Here is a 14894-nt window from a genome sequence, read left to right on the forward strand (position 1 = left end):
TGCTGTGAGAACTGTCATGAGGAGTATTGCAGCAAAGCCAAGGTCACCTACAGACTCAGTAAGACTCTAACCATGTGGAATGACATAGCTGCTCCTTGACATGGGTTGGATTGGCTCATACTTCGGTGATTACACCTACAAAAAAAAGGGTCCTATAAAACCATGGGGCCTCAAGAAAAGTCCACCAAAATCCATTCAATCTGATTAGGGATGAGAGTGCTTAGGTGAAGCTTCCAAATGATAGGCAATGGTCCAACCAAACAACTGAAACACAGACTCAAATTGAGAAGATACATGTCTAGGAATTCTAATACAGGGCCTGACATAACTTTGTACATGGATTTTGGTTTGTGACCTTGGGGTTAAAATGGTGGTGAAAGCTGCACTGAAAGAATCTATTTACTCAGAATTTATTTATCCCAATAAATTTATTTGTCTTGGCGTTTTTACCGCTTGGACCATTTGCATTGGGAACTGTGAATTGCCATGGGAAATGTGAAAGTGTTCAGATGAGAGTGCTATGCTGTGAGAACTGTCATGAGGAGTATTGCAGCAAAGCCAAGGTCACCTACAGACTCAATAAGACTCTAACCATGTGGAATGACATAGGTGCACCTTAACATGGGTTGGATTGGCTCATACTTCGGTGATTACACCTACAAAAAGAAGGCTCCTATAAAACAATAGGGCCTCAAGAAAAGTCCACCAAAATCCATTCAATCTGTTTAGGGATGAGAGTGCTTAGGTGAAGCTTCCAAATGATAGGCAATGGTCCAACCAAACAACTGAAACACAGACTCAAATTGAGAAGATACATGTCTAGGAATTCTAATACAGGCCCTGACATAACTTTGTACATGGATTTTGGTTTGTGACCTTGGGGTTAAAATGGTGGTGAAAGCTGCACTGAAAGAATCTATTTACCCAGAATTTATTTATCCCAATAAATTTATATTTCTAAATTGCTGAATAAAAGTCACTGGTATTTTAACAATAAAAATGCAGCAGAAGCACAAGTAGAAAATCAATCTTACAGCGGAAATTTGAAACCCTCCAATTTACTCCTCACTTTTATTACTCAGTATGCTTTTCTTAAGTTACACTTAGGGAAGATTCATAAAGGTTAATAAATTAAGCAATACCTAGAGAGGCTTTGGACAACTTCTGCATGCTTGATGTATAGCCTATAATCATCAACAAATTTGACACAAACACAATGCACACAACATATTAGAAGACTTCACAAAGAATGCTAATATTGGAACTGTTGTTGCCTAAAGTGTACACCTAAGGTGCAATGCTCAGAGTAGGGGCTGTCACCCTGATCCCTACTCACTCCGTTCTAGCTCTCTCCTAGACAAGCTAAGGGGGGTAGTCCCTAAAGATGGATGGAAGGGAGAAAACTTGTTGAAGCAACAAGTCCTAGGAGATCAAAGGGCAAGATCACTACCTCTCTAGACAACTTGAATTGAGATTAATTAGCAAGTGTGTTTATTGAATGAGCAAAGTATGTCTTAACAAGATTAAACAAATTGAGATCAATGAGACAATATCAAGATTATCAAATAGAGACCAGTGCCTAATGAACAATGCTCAAAATATATTATATCACTTGCACAAATATGAAAAGCTTCAAGTTACTAGACAAGTAGTGCTGCAAGAAGGATGTTAGTAGGATAGATCACGACAACCAGAAATATGAGCAATAAACAGTTTAAGAACAATTTGCAAGTGATTATGATTTAAAAAGAGTACAACAAGCTTGCAATTATAAAGTAAGCCCAAAATTCTAGTTATACATGCAAGATGAGATGCAAAATGTCAATGCAATGCTTCAATGAGAGAAATATTAGATCAAAATTATTGCAAAATCACTACATTCTGATGCCTTGGGTTTATGTGCTTATTAGGATGCTCTTCAATTAAGTGAAATCTCAATGATGCAAACAGAAGGTAAGAAGAGATAAGGATGCAACTTATAAACCAAAACTGATCTATGTAAATGCAACTCCTAAGATATCCCACATTCAACAAGAAATCAGCCCAGATGCCAATGTTTTGGATCCAAATTGGCAATATGGCCCTTCTAGAAAGAAATGCCGCTCTATCAACAAATATAAGACAACTGTAGTGTTGGAATTTCTAAGTTTAACCCGTTAGAAATTCTTCCTGTACTATCTGATTTATTTCTTCCTACTTGTTCAATTACTTAACAAGTTATTTACCATGTAAACACTGAAAATAAATACAAGTATAGTACCAACACATATAGATCATCAACTGAAAGTAAACAAGCACACAAGTGACACAGTTGTTTTTGGACTAATGTCCCTAGAAAAACCCAATGCGGGAAAACCAATGCAGCTATTCAGAGGGTTTTATTATTATGTAGTTTCAGAATACAACTTGGGTGCCAGAAATGGCTCACCCAATAAAAAATGCCCTCGGTAGTAGTACCTCTCAGTTGGAGACAGATATTCTAGCTAAATCATCGGATGAACAATCCCACAACAATAATGCAGCTTCTGCTGCTTTGCGTCATTCTGATAGGGACTATGCTACCCTATCAAGCTCTCTAGCTCTCAGTCTGTCCCACAAAATTCTCCCAGCGCTGCCTCTAGGCCTTGCGTCAGCCTCTTTGGCTTTGGGTCAGCCTCTTTGGGCTCTGCCTCAGCTTCTGGAGCCTCTGCGTCAGCCCCTAGACCCTCTGTGTCTCACACGCTGGCCCTCTCTGCCTTTAGCTGGCTCTGTGTCAACCTCTCCCGGCTCTGTGCTGATCCTTTTGGTACTAACTCTGCCTCTTTGCTATGTATTCATTGCCCCTTAGCTACAATTCAGATCACTCACTCGATTTCCTCAGCACACCCTGTGCCAGAAAATCAAATTCTTGATCTCTCTTGGTGTGTTCTCCAACTGACCCTCAAGCCTCCTCTTATACTTTTCTCGTTGGTCCATCAATGGCCGAGATTAAATCTCTAATCAACAACTAAGACTAGATTTGGCTTGATCCATGACTTTTGGACCCTTCTAACCCAGTTTTATATTTATACCCATTAATATTTTATTTTTCCTAAGTCTAGACTTAGGAACTCCATTAAAAATAAAAATACTTTTAATATATCCCAAACCGGTTAGAATTTGCCCCCATTTCTGAGTCTTGGAGATCTCAAGTGATTTAGCCTCTCCACTAATTTTCATGGCTAGAGCACATCCAATGCTACCCCAAATCAACACTCCCTCTTAGCAAGGACTGTGCTCTAGTAATACTCCTCTTTGAGTATCACCCTGATCATCTAGCACCGGTCTCTGTGCTGATACTAGGCCTCCCCGCCCAACACCCTCTGCATTGTTGCATCCTGTACTGCTGCCCATGGCCCTACCACAGCCACTGCTGCATATGTACGCAACTCCCTCAGCATCCGTGCTGCTGCCCATGGTCCTGCCACTGCCACTATTGCATTTGCACTGCATCCCCTTCTCCTCACGCTGTATCGTGCTGCCCATAGCAGTGCCACTGCTAACTGCTGCACTGCAACCCAGTTATTGAGAAGGAAGTAACTGATCCACCCAACTCTGACATCCTTGTTAGGCTAGAGACTCTTCCGATGCTGATGCTCCCTCTGCTGCTAGGAAGTGCTCCCTTACTGACCTCTGCGTTGTTGCAACAGCTTCATGCATCTCGCATCGTTGCACACCTCTCCGTGCCATCCTGCACTGGTGCAATACTCTCGTGCTTCTCGCACTGTTGCATCCTGCTAGCCTCTGCACTGTCCCGGAACTCCTGCACTGTAGCACCCATTGCTGCTTCATCTGCATTCGTCTTTACCGACATCTGCCAGTCCTGCTACTCCTCTTCGAGGCTCCCGTAGCAAAGTATAATCCAAGAGGTTAGGTACCTCGAGGATCTTGCCCCTCATCACCTGTAGTCCGTCTGACTACAGCTCGATGTCTCCCCACTTCTTCTCAAGTGGCACATGAGCATTCATGGCACAATCGTCATTAGTCTCGACTTCTTTCTTCGCCCTCGCTGGTACTGCCTTGGTCTCATAAGCCTCTGCCTTGCTCTTCTTCCTAGGACACTAGTTCGCATAGTGACCCAGTTCCCCATAATGGAAGCACTTGACCTTGGAGAGGTCCTTCTTCCTCTTCTCCTGCTTTCCTGTAGATGCGAGAGCCGCATCTTCCTCTTCCTCCTCCTTGATTTTGACCCCCTTCCGCTACTCCCCGCCTTGGTCAGCCGTCTGATCTCTTCTTGACGAAGAGCCGCCCACAGTTCCTCCCAATCTGGAAGGCTCGACTTGCCCAGTATGCTCTGGACAAATACCTCCCAATCCTCTGTGTGCATTCAATGCGGTCCTCACCATCAGTTTTTGATCCGACGTGGCCCCTATGGAAGTTAGCTGATCACAGATCTCCTTCAATCCACCGAGGAAGACATCTATCTGCTCTCCCTTCTGCATCTGGTATGACTGCAGCTGATTTTCAAGTAACATCTTCCTCTGCATGGAAGTATGCTGATACAATTTCTTCAGGGCTTCCCACATCTCATTTGCTGTGTCCTTCTCTGCAATATGCGTCACCACATGATCCTTGACCCCATCAAGGATGATGCACTTTGCCCTGGCCGTTGGCTTCTCGTACTTCTCATTTTCAGCTGGGTCAACTGCGATCGCCATCGTTTTCAAGGCGAAGTGCTTGATGCGATACCTGTCTAGAATGGACAAGATCCTGGCCTTCCAAACTATGAAGTTGGAAGCTCCGTCCAGTCTATCTTGATCTCTCAGCCCATTCACTGCCATCTTGCTGCTCTTCTTCCTACTCGTCTGAGTCTCTTTACTTCCCTCTTGGAAGTCCTCGGTTCAACTCCCTCTAAGTCTCGATTTCTCTTTTGGAAATCCCTCCTCCTTGGTATTGCCCTGTTAGATAATATTCTGACCACAATACCCCACCAGCTTCGCTCCACAAATTATTTGCAGCCTCCTATACCCCAACAACTTGAAGGACTGAGCCTCTAGGCTCTGCGCAATCCTAACACTAGCACAATTTGCACCTCGTGGCCACAACTTCGATCTTTCCTCACTGAGAAAGATGACCGGGCACTGCGTAGGTCAGGTTTGCTCCTCTTTGCCTCTGCGCTGATCCTCCTCCTGGCTCGAACTGATGACACAAGCCCTCTGCATCACCCCTTCCTTGCTGCTTTCTGCTAGGAACAACTTCTGTCACTCGGGACAGTTGTTTCTGCTGCTACTGCTCTACTCGGCTGATGCCTTCAGTTATCCTATGATCTGCAACCACCCTCTGATACCATGTTGGAATTTCTAAGTTTAACCCGTTAGAAATTCTTCCTGTACTATCTGATTTATTTCTTCCTACTTGTTCAATTACTTAACAAGTTATTTACCATGTAAATACTGAAAATAAATACAAGTACAATATCAACACATACAGATTATCAACTGAAAGTAAACAAGCACACAAGTGACACCGTTGTTTTTGGACTAATGTCCCAAAAAAACCCAATGCAGGAAAACCGATGTAGCTATTCAGAGGGTTTTATTATTACGTAGTTTCAGAATACAACCTGGGTGCCAGAAATGGCTCACCCGACAGAGAATGCCTTCGGCCGTAGTACCTCTCAGTCGGAGATAGATATTCCGGCTAAATCACCGGATGAACGATTCCACAGCAACAATGCAGCTTCTGCTGCTCTGCGTCACTCTGATAGGGATCCAACACTCTAGCTCTCAGTCTGTCCAACAAAATTCTCCCAACACTACCACTAGGCCCTCTGTCAGCCTCTCTGGCTCTGTGTCAGCTTCTGGAGCCTCTGCGTCAACCCCTAGACCCTCTGTGTTAGCCCCTAGACCCTTTGCATAGCCTCTAGCTAGCTCTGCGTCAACCTCTCCCGACTTTGCGCTGATCCTTTTGGTACTAACTCTGCCTCTCTGCTATGTATTCATTGTCCCTCAACTGCAACTCAGATCACTCACTCGATTTCCTCAGCCTTCTCTTATGCTTTTCTTGTTAGTTCATCAACGACCGAGATTAAATCTCTAATCAATGGATAAGATTAGATTTGGCTTGATCCACGACTTTTGGACCCTTCTAGCCCAGTTTTATATTAATACCATTAATATTTATTTTCCTAAGTTTAGATTTAGGAACTCCATTAAAAATATTAATTATTTTAATATCTCCCAAACTGGTTAGAATCAGCCCAAACCATTTCTGGATCTTGAAGATCTCATGTGCTTTAGCCTCTCCACCAATTTTCATGGCTAGAGCACATCCGATTCTACCCCAAATCAACAAGCTACTGTTGAGGTATATCAGCCCACAATAGTAATAAGATCAGTCAATACCAGCCCTCACACAACCAAGATTAATCACCCAAAGAGCAAGGGACAAGAGTCAGCGCATAATATCCAATTCTAAAGATAAGAACAATTTACTAGGCTTTAAAAATGCCACTGCTAAGATCAGATCAGATTACTGTAGCTTAAAATTAGTGAACTGAAATCGCTGGGAACCCAAGTCAAAATGCTTACTAAATGCTCATGATTATTGTGTGATGCTTCTTAGCAAGTGTTTCTCAACAATCAGCTTCTTCAATATTAACAAGTGATTTTGCAATTAGATTCATCAATCCTTAAAACTTAAATGGCAATCAAAAAATATTTGCAATGAAACTAGAATGACAGTTATACTAAGGCTCTTAAACCAATTAGAATGATGAAGACAATTAGATCTCAAAAGACAGGTGATGTAATATATTCTTCGGGTAAAATCTAAGCATTTTAGAGGGTGATCTTATGATCTTCAGTGAGCCTTATAACAGCAGCAAAAAGCCTTAAGACAGCAGTATGCAAAACCACTTCAAAAATCAAATTCAAGGCCCATATGCGGAAAGAAGAGTTTAAGAGACAAACGCCTTGAGGCCCAAGGCCCAGAATGAGGCTAGGAACTTATCCACAAATCTTCAAGACCTGATACACCTGTAATCACAATAATTTATCCAAAAAACTTTGCTACAAACAAATGAAATATTAACTCAGAAAGTGATATAATTACCACAGCTGGGAGAAGAAGAGCAAAGGTTTGATGCTACAACAAAGGAGGGCTGCAGGGAAGGCCTGTGGAGCAGGCAGCATGAGAAAAAAGAGGAAGGGAAGGAAGGACGGAGGGAGGAAGAGAGTCTCAGGGCTGCGGTGAAGTTACAGCAGAGGAGGCCACAACATGGCTAAAAGAGGCAGCGTTTGGCAGCCAAGGGGGACGCTAGGCTTCTGGGCCCTTCAAAAATTTAAATTTAATTTAGAGAAATTTTTGGCCCAAGATTTGATCTCAAATCTCAGAAATCTTTATGAAAAGCCCAGATCTGAAATTTTGAAAGATCTCGTCGTTTTTTACCCCTGCACACAATTTTTGAGCCCAGATCTTGCCCTCTAGGGTCTAGATTTGGCTTAGATCTGAAGATTTCCTTGGTTGATTTCTTAGATCTATTCCTTCACAAGTGAAAAGAGAAAAACCCAATACCCAATATGTACAAAAATAGAGAAAATCCCAAAAAACCCAAGTTAGAAAGTCTTCAGATCTATACAAAATATCTACAGATCTATGCACAAGAGTTGCGGGTCTGTTAGATCTGAGGAGTATGAGACCAACTCCACTCCCGGATCTTAAGATCTAAGGCTCTTAGTAGTCAGATCTATCAATTTTTCCACAAAATTTAAAAGATTTTGGTTTTTTAGAGAGGTACTAGCCCAAAAACTTTATGAATAAAAAATGTAATCTTTAGATAAATCTTGAAATTAGTATGAGGTAGGGTCTTTAGAAAATAGATGTTGAGAGTTGGCTGGTCCAACCAAGGGCTATCCCCAAACGCTCAATGAAAAACTTAGAGATCTTCTGCAAACACTAGATCAACCGTCAAACCAAGTAGATAAATAGAATAACAATAAAATTTTCAAGAAATAGAGATACCTGCTAATTCAATCAAAATTAAAAATGGTACCATAGATCCAAGAAATTGAGTAAAATACTTGTATTCAGATTATTCTAAGAGAGCTATTAATTTACGATTTTCAAATAATATTTGCAGAAATTAAAACGATATTACCATAGATTCATGAAGAGAAACACCATCACAAGTTGAAACCCCAAAGACTTTTGCATTAATCCCAGAAAATATACAAGAGAGCTTGAGAGCTTAGTACACGATTCAAAAATCGGATGAAAAATAGACTAACACCGACCTCTAATTTATAGAAAAATTCTCCAACGGCTAGTTGGCTTGATCCGTGTCAAATTAAGTTCGAATGTTCATAAAGATTTAATTAACCTTTAATCATCAACGTCGAAATTATTTATTTATTGAGGAAAACTCGAATTTTTCATTTAATTGATTATTAATTAAATCAAAATTAATTATTTTGAGTTAATTTCCTAAAAAAAATTGACTTTGACTTAACCACCAAGGCCCAAGGGTCCAAAATTTCTTAGTTTCTTCAATATTCCCTTGGCCGGGGACCTCCAAAAATTAATTTCTTTAAAACCCACGAATTTCACTTTTGGAGAATTTAATTATACCTAAGACACAAAATTAATTAAATTTTTGGCTTAGGATTTTAATTTAATCTGGTCAGAAAATATAATTAATTGACTTATGAGGGGATTAATTATTTTTCCAACCCTATCATATTTAGCTATGGTGTCTAATTATGAGGGACCATGCACTAAATATTTTTTACATCAAGATTTTACATTTTAATAGATGGAGGGGGAAATCTTGTTCGTTATAGACCTTAAAAAAATACCCATTTCTGCGACACAAAATATAAATCAGTAGACCAAGTGACTTGTAATAAAATAATCTAGCCAATTAGTTAGGATTATCCACAAATCACTTTTACTTAGACTTGATCTAAAATCTTAGCGACAAAATCCACTCTAGCTTTGGGGTAAGAGTGGAGTGAAAAACTTTGCCAATCATTTGTGTCTAGAGACAAATGAGTCAGTGAGACAAAAAACCTTCTAAAATGGAGATCGTCACCAAAACCATAGGTTTACCTAGGCTGTTACATACAGACGCGGTCATACTGAGATTATTTACATTTTACCTAAGTTACCAAGATTCGGATCCGGATCCGGATACGGATCCGCCAGTTTTTTGAACAACCAGGATCCAGAAACGGCAAGTACACGCAAATATAAAATATTTTATAATTTTTAAAATTAAAATTTATACAAAAATAAAATTAAAAACTAAATTTGTATAAATTTAAAAATAAAAACATACGCTAATTTTTTAATATATAATTTTTACATACAAAAAATAATTATTATATAAATAATTCATGACTTAATATATCATTTATAAATATTAATTAAATTTATATAAAACTGAAAAACATATACGAGTGTTTAAATATATAACTTCAATCTATCTGAATAATGTATTTAAACATTAATTATTAGTTGTAATGCAAATTATTAAAGTTATTTTAGAAAACTTACCTTTTAAACTTGAAAAAAAAACTTTAAAATTAATTAAAATAAAACTTACTTTTTAAACTTTAAAATAAATATATAAATAAAAGTTTACTTTTTAAACTTTGAAATATCTAATTAAAAACTTACTTTTTAAATTTAAAATATCTAAATATATAAATAAAACTCACTTTCTAAACTTTAAAATATCTAAATAAAAGCTTACTTTTTAAACTTCAAAATATCTGAATAAAAATGGCCATAGATTATAATACGCTGATTCATTGTTTTCACGGACGCTGAAACTTACTTTTTAAATTTAAAGTATCTAAATATATAAATAAAACTCACTTTCTAAACTTTAAAATATCTGAATAAAAGCTTACTTTTTAAACTTCAAAATATCTGAATAAAAATGGCTATAGATTACTATATAATACGCTGATTCATTGTTTTCGCGGACGCTGATTCTTTCATTCACTGTCTTGTATTAAAGCTTATAATGTGGTCAATTAAAATAAAAATAATAAACTGTCCGGGCCAACTCCCTAGATTATTTTGGTGGCCGACGTCGGTTAATTAATTTAGTGACGCCGGACGCTGATTCTTTCATTCATTTGCGACTGAACAGTGGAATTTCCCGTTTTGGAATTTTGTGCTGGCGTTTGCTAGATTACTACAGATTTATGCGTTGAAGTTGACGATTTTTTTTAGCCTCAGAGAGAAGCTGGGCGTATTTCTGCGGATCCGGATCTGAATCCATCTCCGATCCGGGGATCCATGGATCCAACCATTAGGCTTGACAGATCCAGTAACATAGCATTTTACATATGTAGAATGGGTTGACATATTCAAAAACTGCTAGCTGATGATGAAGTCTGAATGGCACGGGCACTCGAACATGATGGATCCCTTTTGCGAAAAAGGAGGTGTACTGCAATGGGGTCTTCGACACAGAGTGGTCAACAGGAACCATGGAAACACTTTATTCCTTGAGTTAGAATTAGTAGTTGGAAAAGAAACCCAGCAATAAAACACATAGACAGCCCCATAAGAATATAACTATGTTAGTGGAAACTCCAATGCAAGGAGTTGGAAACACTTTTCCACATTTTCAAAATGTTTCCTTAGCATAAAATTCCTCTGAAACACAGCTAACTTTTTGCTTCTGCAGGGCCCCTTGTATGTGCTTATTTTGAAGAATGTAATCTCGTCCCTTCGACCTAGTTTCATCTTTAGTGGTGAAGAATGTAATCTCTAGTCCCTTCGATCTAGTTTCATCACTGTGAATGTAATCTCTAGTCCCTTTTGTGCTTAAAATTTACCATATTTTAACGTTCTTTTGTATTTTGACGAGTCTTATACGAGCCTTATAAGGGTCGTTCCCGAGTCTTATACGAGTCGATGAGTCAATGGCCTGACGAGTCTTATACGAGTACCTGTCGTGCAACATTGCTGTGGATTTGATTGTATAGATTTATTTCACGTTAATCTGGTTCTGCGCTGCATATCCACCTGTATCTATCTTGGTTCTGTCATGAATCCATATCTGAAATGAATATGGTAAGGATCTTATGGGATCTGTTCCAGATTTGTCTAGGATGTTGCCCAATGATTTATCATTAGGGGGTTGAGAAAATGAACAAAATACACTAGTATAAACAGAGAAAAACCACGGAGGACAACTAGCAAATGAAATTGACTTTCTGTAAGACATTTTAGCCAATTTCAGAAATGAAAATTGAGAGAAATGACATGTTGGGGACTTGTAGCAAATTTATAAAGATGGTTTTTTGAAGGCCGCGGTATTTTCCAACATTTTCTGGATGTTTCTGAGATAGACAAGCAAGATTTAGTGAATTGATATACACATGGAAAAGATTGCAGCAGATATTCTGCATGCTTGGGACAGATTTGATGTATTTTTCAATATTTTTCAGTGAAAGCACATTTTCCAGACATTTCAGAGCTCTGAGGCAGTGAGAAGAACATTTTAAATTGTCTGATTTTTATTTACTATTTTTCCAAACAGCAAATATGAGGTTCGAAAGTCTCACATTGAAAAAGAGCTCAAATTATATTTTATCAATCATGAATGGTATTACTATTTATTGTTTACAAGTGACATTTTATTATTAATAGAAATCCAAGCTATTGAGTCAGAGTTATATTTCAGAAACTATGAATGGTATTTTCTGTGTTCCAGGGTATTTGTTTTGCATATGTACGTGTATATCTATTTTACATATATTTTAGCACATGTTCTATCCAGCAATACCCTTATCAAAAGTTTTGAAAAAATTCAAGGTATCTTTATTGGTATTGTATCATGATAACTTAGGTATATGTTATAGAGATCCCTTTATTTTATGCCTTTAGTTACACATTAAGTAGTTCATTTGTTTATTATTTGAATTATTTCTGTGGCTGCATATGGTGACACAAAACGGGATATGTCTATTATCTTGCAGCTTATGAACAACAAGCTTCTGAAAACTAAAGACAGGAGTAGCAGAAGGGACATTATGAAAGAACTCCGCAATCTTGCCAAAGAGGAGAGGCAAAGACAAAAGCAAGCTGTGTCAGATGTGCTCAAGAATTCAGATGTTATACTAACAACACTGACGGGTGCTCTATCTCGGCAACTTGATGGAATGGTATTTGACTTGGTCATCATTGATGAGGCTGCCCAAGCACTTGAGGTGGCTTGCTGGATTGCTATACTTAAGGTAAACCAGCCCTCTTGGCTCTGGATTTTATCTGATTTTACTATTCATTATTCCTCTGTTTCTCTACATTCTTGTTCCCACCATTCAGTTTATATTTTCATTTTATAATACCTATATGTAATGTATGTACTATATTTTTCCTGAACATATTGGTAAGCTTCTGATGTTCACGCCTTAAACAATTGTTGGTCGAATAAATGGGTCAACATTGTTATATTTGAAAGGACTCTCCAGCATAACCTCTCAGTTTTACTACAGTTTTGTTCTATTTACTACTATAGCTTTTGTCCTTTATCCATATCTTGATTTCAGTAATATGATGTCTCTGTTAAAAATGAAGCAGTGAGCTGGTGATTGGCCAACAGCCATGTCTTGAAAGTCGAAATCAAATTACTTTTTACCTTTCTGATCGACATGACATATCTGTTGAATGTTCTTGTTGAGTTCATCTCAGGACACCTGCATTCTCTTTTAACAGATATGTATGTGAGTCAATCTTGTCATACAGTGATCTTCGGCTAACTTTTGTTTACAACCCTCATTTTTCTTCCTGGATTTTGCTGTGGGACTGCGCTAGATCTTACCATGGTATATGTCTATGTTTGGCTTAGATAAAATAATGTAGGATAATTTTACTAACATCCAACAAATGACCACAAATAGGTCAATGGGATTGCTAATTACAACATTGTCAATCAGATCTCATATATGCTGAAAAACTTAAAAGACCTAAAGTCTGAAGTCTAATATCATGGAGCAGGAAAACAAAGTGGTAAAGCAGATACTTGCAAGTACTATGGATAGTTAAACACCAAAAATGCTAGATCTCCAGTGGGGCATGTCTTGCCTAGGTGGCAATCAACACCCTTATGCTATCTCTCTAAGTTCTAACATCCGAAGGCATAGGGAAGAAACACTTGACAGATGACTGTTTAGATTATCTGGAAGAGCAAGAAGATCTGGTCTGAGAAATGCCTCACTTTTTGGACACTGTAACCTAGGACCAAGATCAAGAGGAGGTATCTTGTATGTTGATGCTATGTGAGCTGTCTAGGGATCGGAGGTGACATGTCCTTAAGGGATGGTTGAGCACAGATGGCCTCCCAAGGTCACAAATATGACAGCTAGTGTAGTGCTGCTGTTTGGCTGCCTCTTGGTAGCTTTGTCTACTGGAAGCACCAAAAAGAAAGTGTGAAAATTCCTAGGATCTAACAATCTCAGGAATCCTACTGCAACCAGCTGAATCTACTTCACCTAGATTATAAATTATGTTACAAACTTATTTTAGATTTCTTCTTGAAATATTGAAGCAAGTTATTGAAGCAGCCTACACCAAATTAAATATTATTTTGAAACATAGGAACTGAGCAAGGAAAATAGAAACACATAGGACACTGTTATTTTTGGACAAAAGTCCCCGGAAAACCCCATGCGGGAAAACCGGTGCAACAACTCTGAGGGTTTATTATTATTAAGCAATAGCAAATTCTGAATACATCACGAATTACTCATAGGGTTATTCAGTTACAGAGAGAGAAATACTGGCAGAAGCTTTGTGAGTTTACCTCACACAATCATTGAGAAAAAATCTTGGTTGTTTTAGGTGCTGGATGAGGTGCCCCTGGCAGGCCCTGCGCTATCTCTGCACTGCCTCTACGTTGTCCCAGCGTCAACCCTTTCAGGCACTGCATCGCCCAACTGGGGAATCAATCAGTAACCCAGAGTCACTGCTCTCAGCCTCCCTGTCTCACACCTCGACTTTCTGCTGCTGAAACTGACTCACTGCACTAATTTTTGACTTTCTCTCTCCCTCTGCGTTGCTTCTACGTGGCCCTGTGTCAACCTCTGCGTCAAGGCTACTGGATCACTTCTGCCTCTTTCTGCTGATGATTCTCTGATTGAGAATCTCTCTCTCTCCAGACGCTGCTATTCCTGCTGCAAGAAATCTCCTCAATCAATTTTCTTCCTGAGAACTTCTCACTTCAGAAAAATCGATTTCCTTGATCTCTCGGCGTGTTTTCCAAATGACTCTCAAGCCCCTTCTTATATTTTCTTGTTGGACAACCAATGACCTACATTAAATCATAATCAAAGGCTCAGATCGTTTTGGCTTGATCCGTGTCTTTTTCTAGAAGTTTCGCCCATGATTAGATTAATACCCATTAATATTTTAATTTTCCTAAGTTTAGACTTAGGAACCCCATTAAAAATATTAATTATTTTTGTGTAGATCATCTTCCAGATTCATCGCATTAGGTTTTTTTTTATCGACGTTTCGAACCAACAACGGTGGTTCATCTTCAGGATGTGAAAGATTAATGAAAAATTGGTCTTTTTATTCAGTTTAATAAATAGATATATGAGATGCATTGCCGACAGATATTAGGATTAATTGACTTATTATTGAATTATTATTTTATTAGGGTCATAAATTTATATCTTATTATTTTATTTCAATTCTATTTTATTATAAATGTTTTACTTTATATTATTTAATTTATATCTTATTATTTTAATTGTTTTAATTTATATCTTATTACTTTAATTATATTTTATTAAATATATTATTAAATTATTATTTTATTAGGGTTATAGTTGTTTTAATTTATATCCTATTATTTTAATTATGTTTTATTATAATTGTTTTATTATGTTTTGATTTGTTTTATTATGGGTGGA

At 38.1% G+C, this 14894-nt stretch overlaps 1 protein-coding gene across 2 annotated transcripts in view; it reads left to right on the forward strand.

Moving 5' to 3' along the window:
- The window catches only part of LOC149153397 (DNA-binding protein), a 413454-nt gene that overhangs the window by 262281 nt on the left and 136279 nt on the right, over positions 1–14894 (forward strand). For both annotated transcript variants that reach the window (XM_089442331.1, XM_089442330.1), the window contains exon 10: positions 11958–12215. In XM_089442331.1, coding sequence (XP_089298457.1) covers positions 11958–12215 — 258 coding nt within the window. The remainder of the gene's footprint in view (positions 1–11957; positions 12216–14894) is intronic.

Source organism: Pinus tabuliformis, chromosome 9 (genome assembly GCF_031772625.1).
Source record: "Pinus tabuliformis cultivar Carrire ecotype Pingquan chromosome 9, CPIR1, whole genome shotgun sequence".
Lineage (NCBI taxonomy): Eukaryota > Viridiplantae > Streptophyta > Pinopsida > Pinales > Pinaceae > Pinus > Pinus tabuliformis.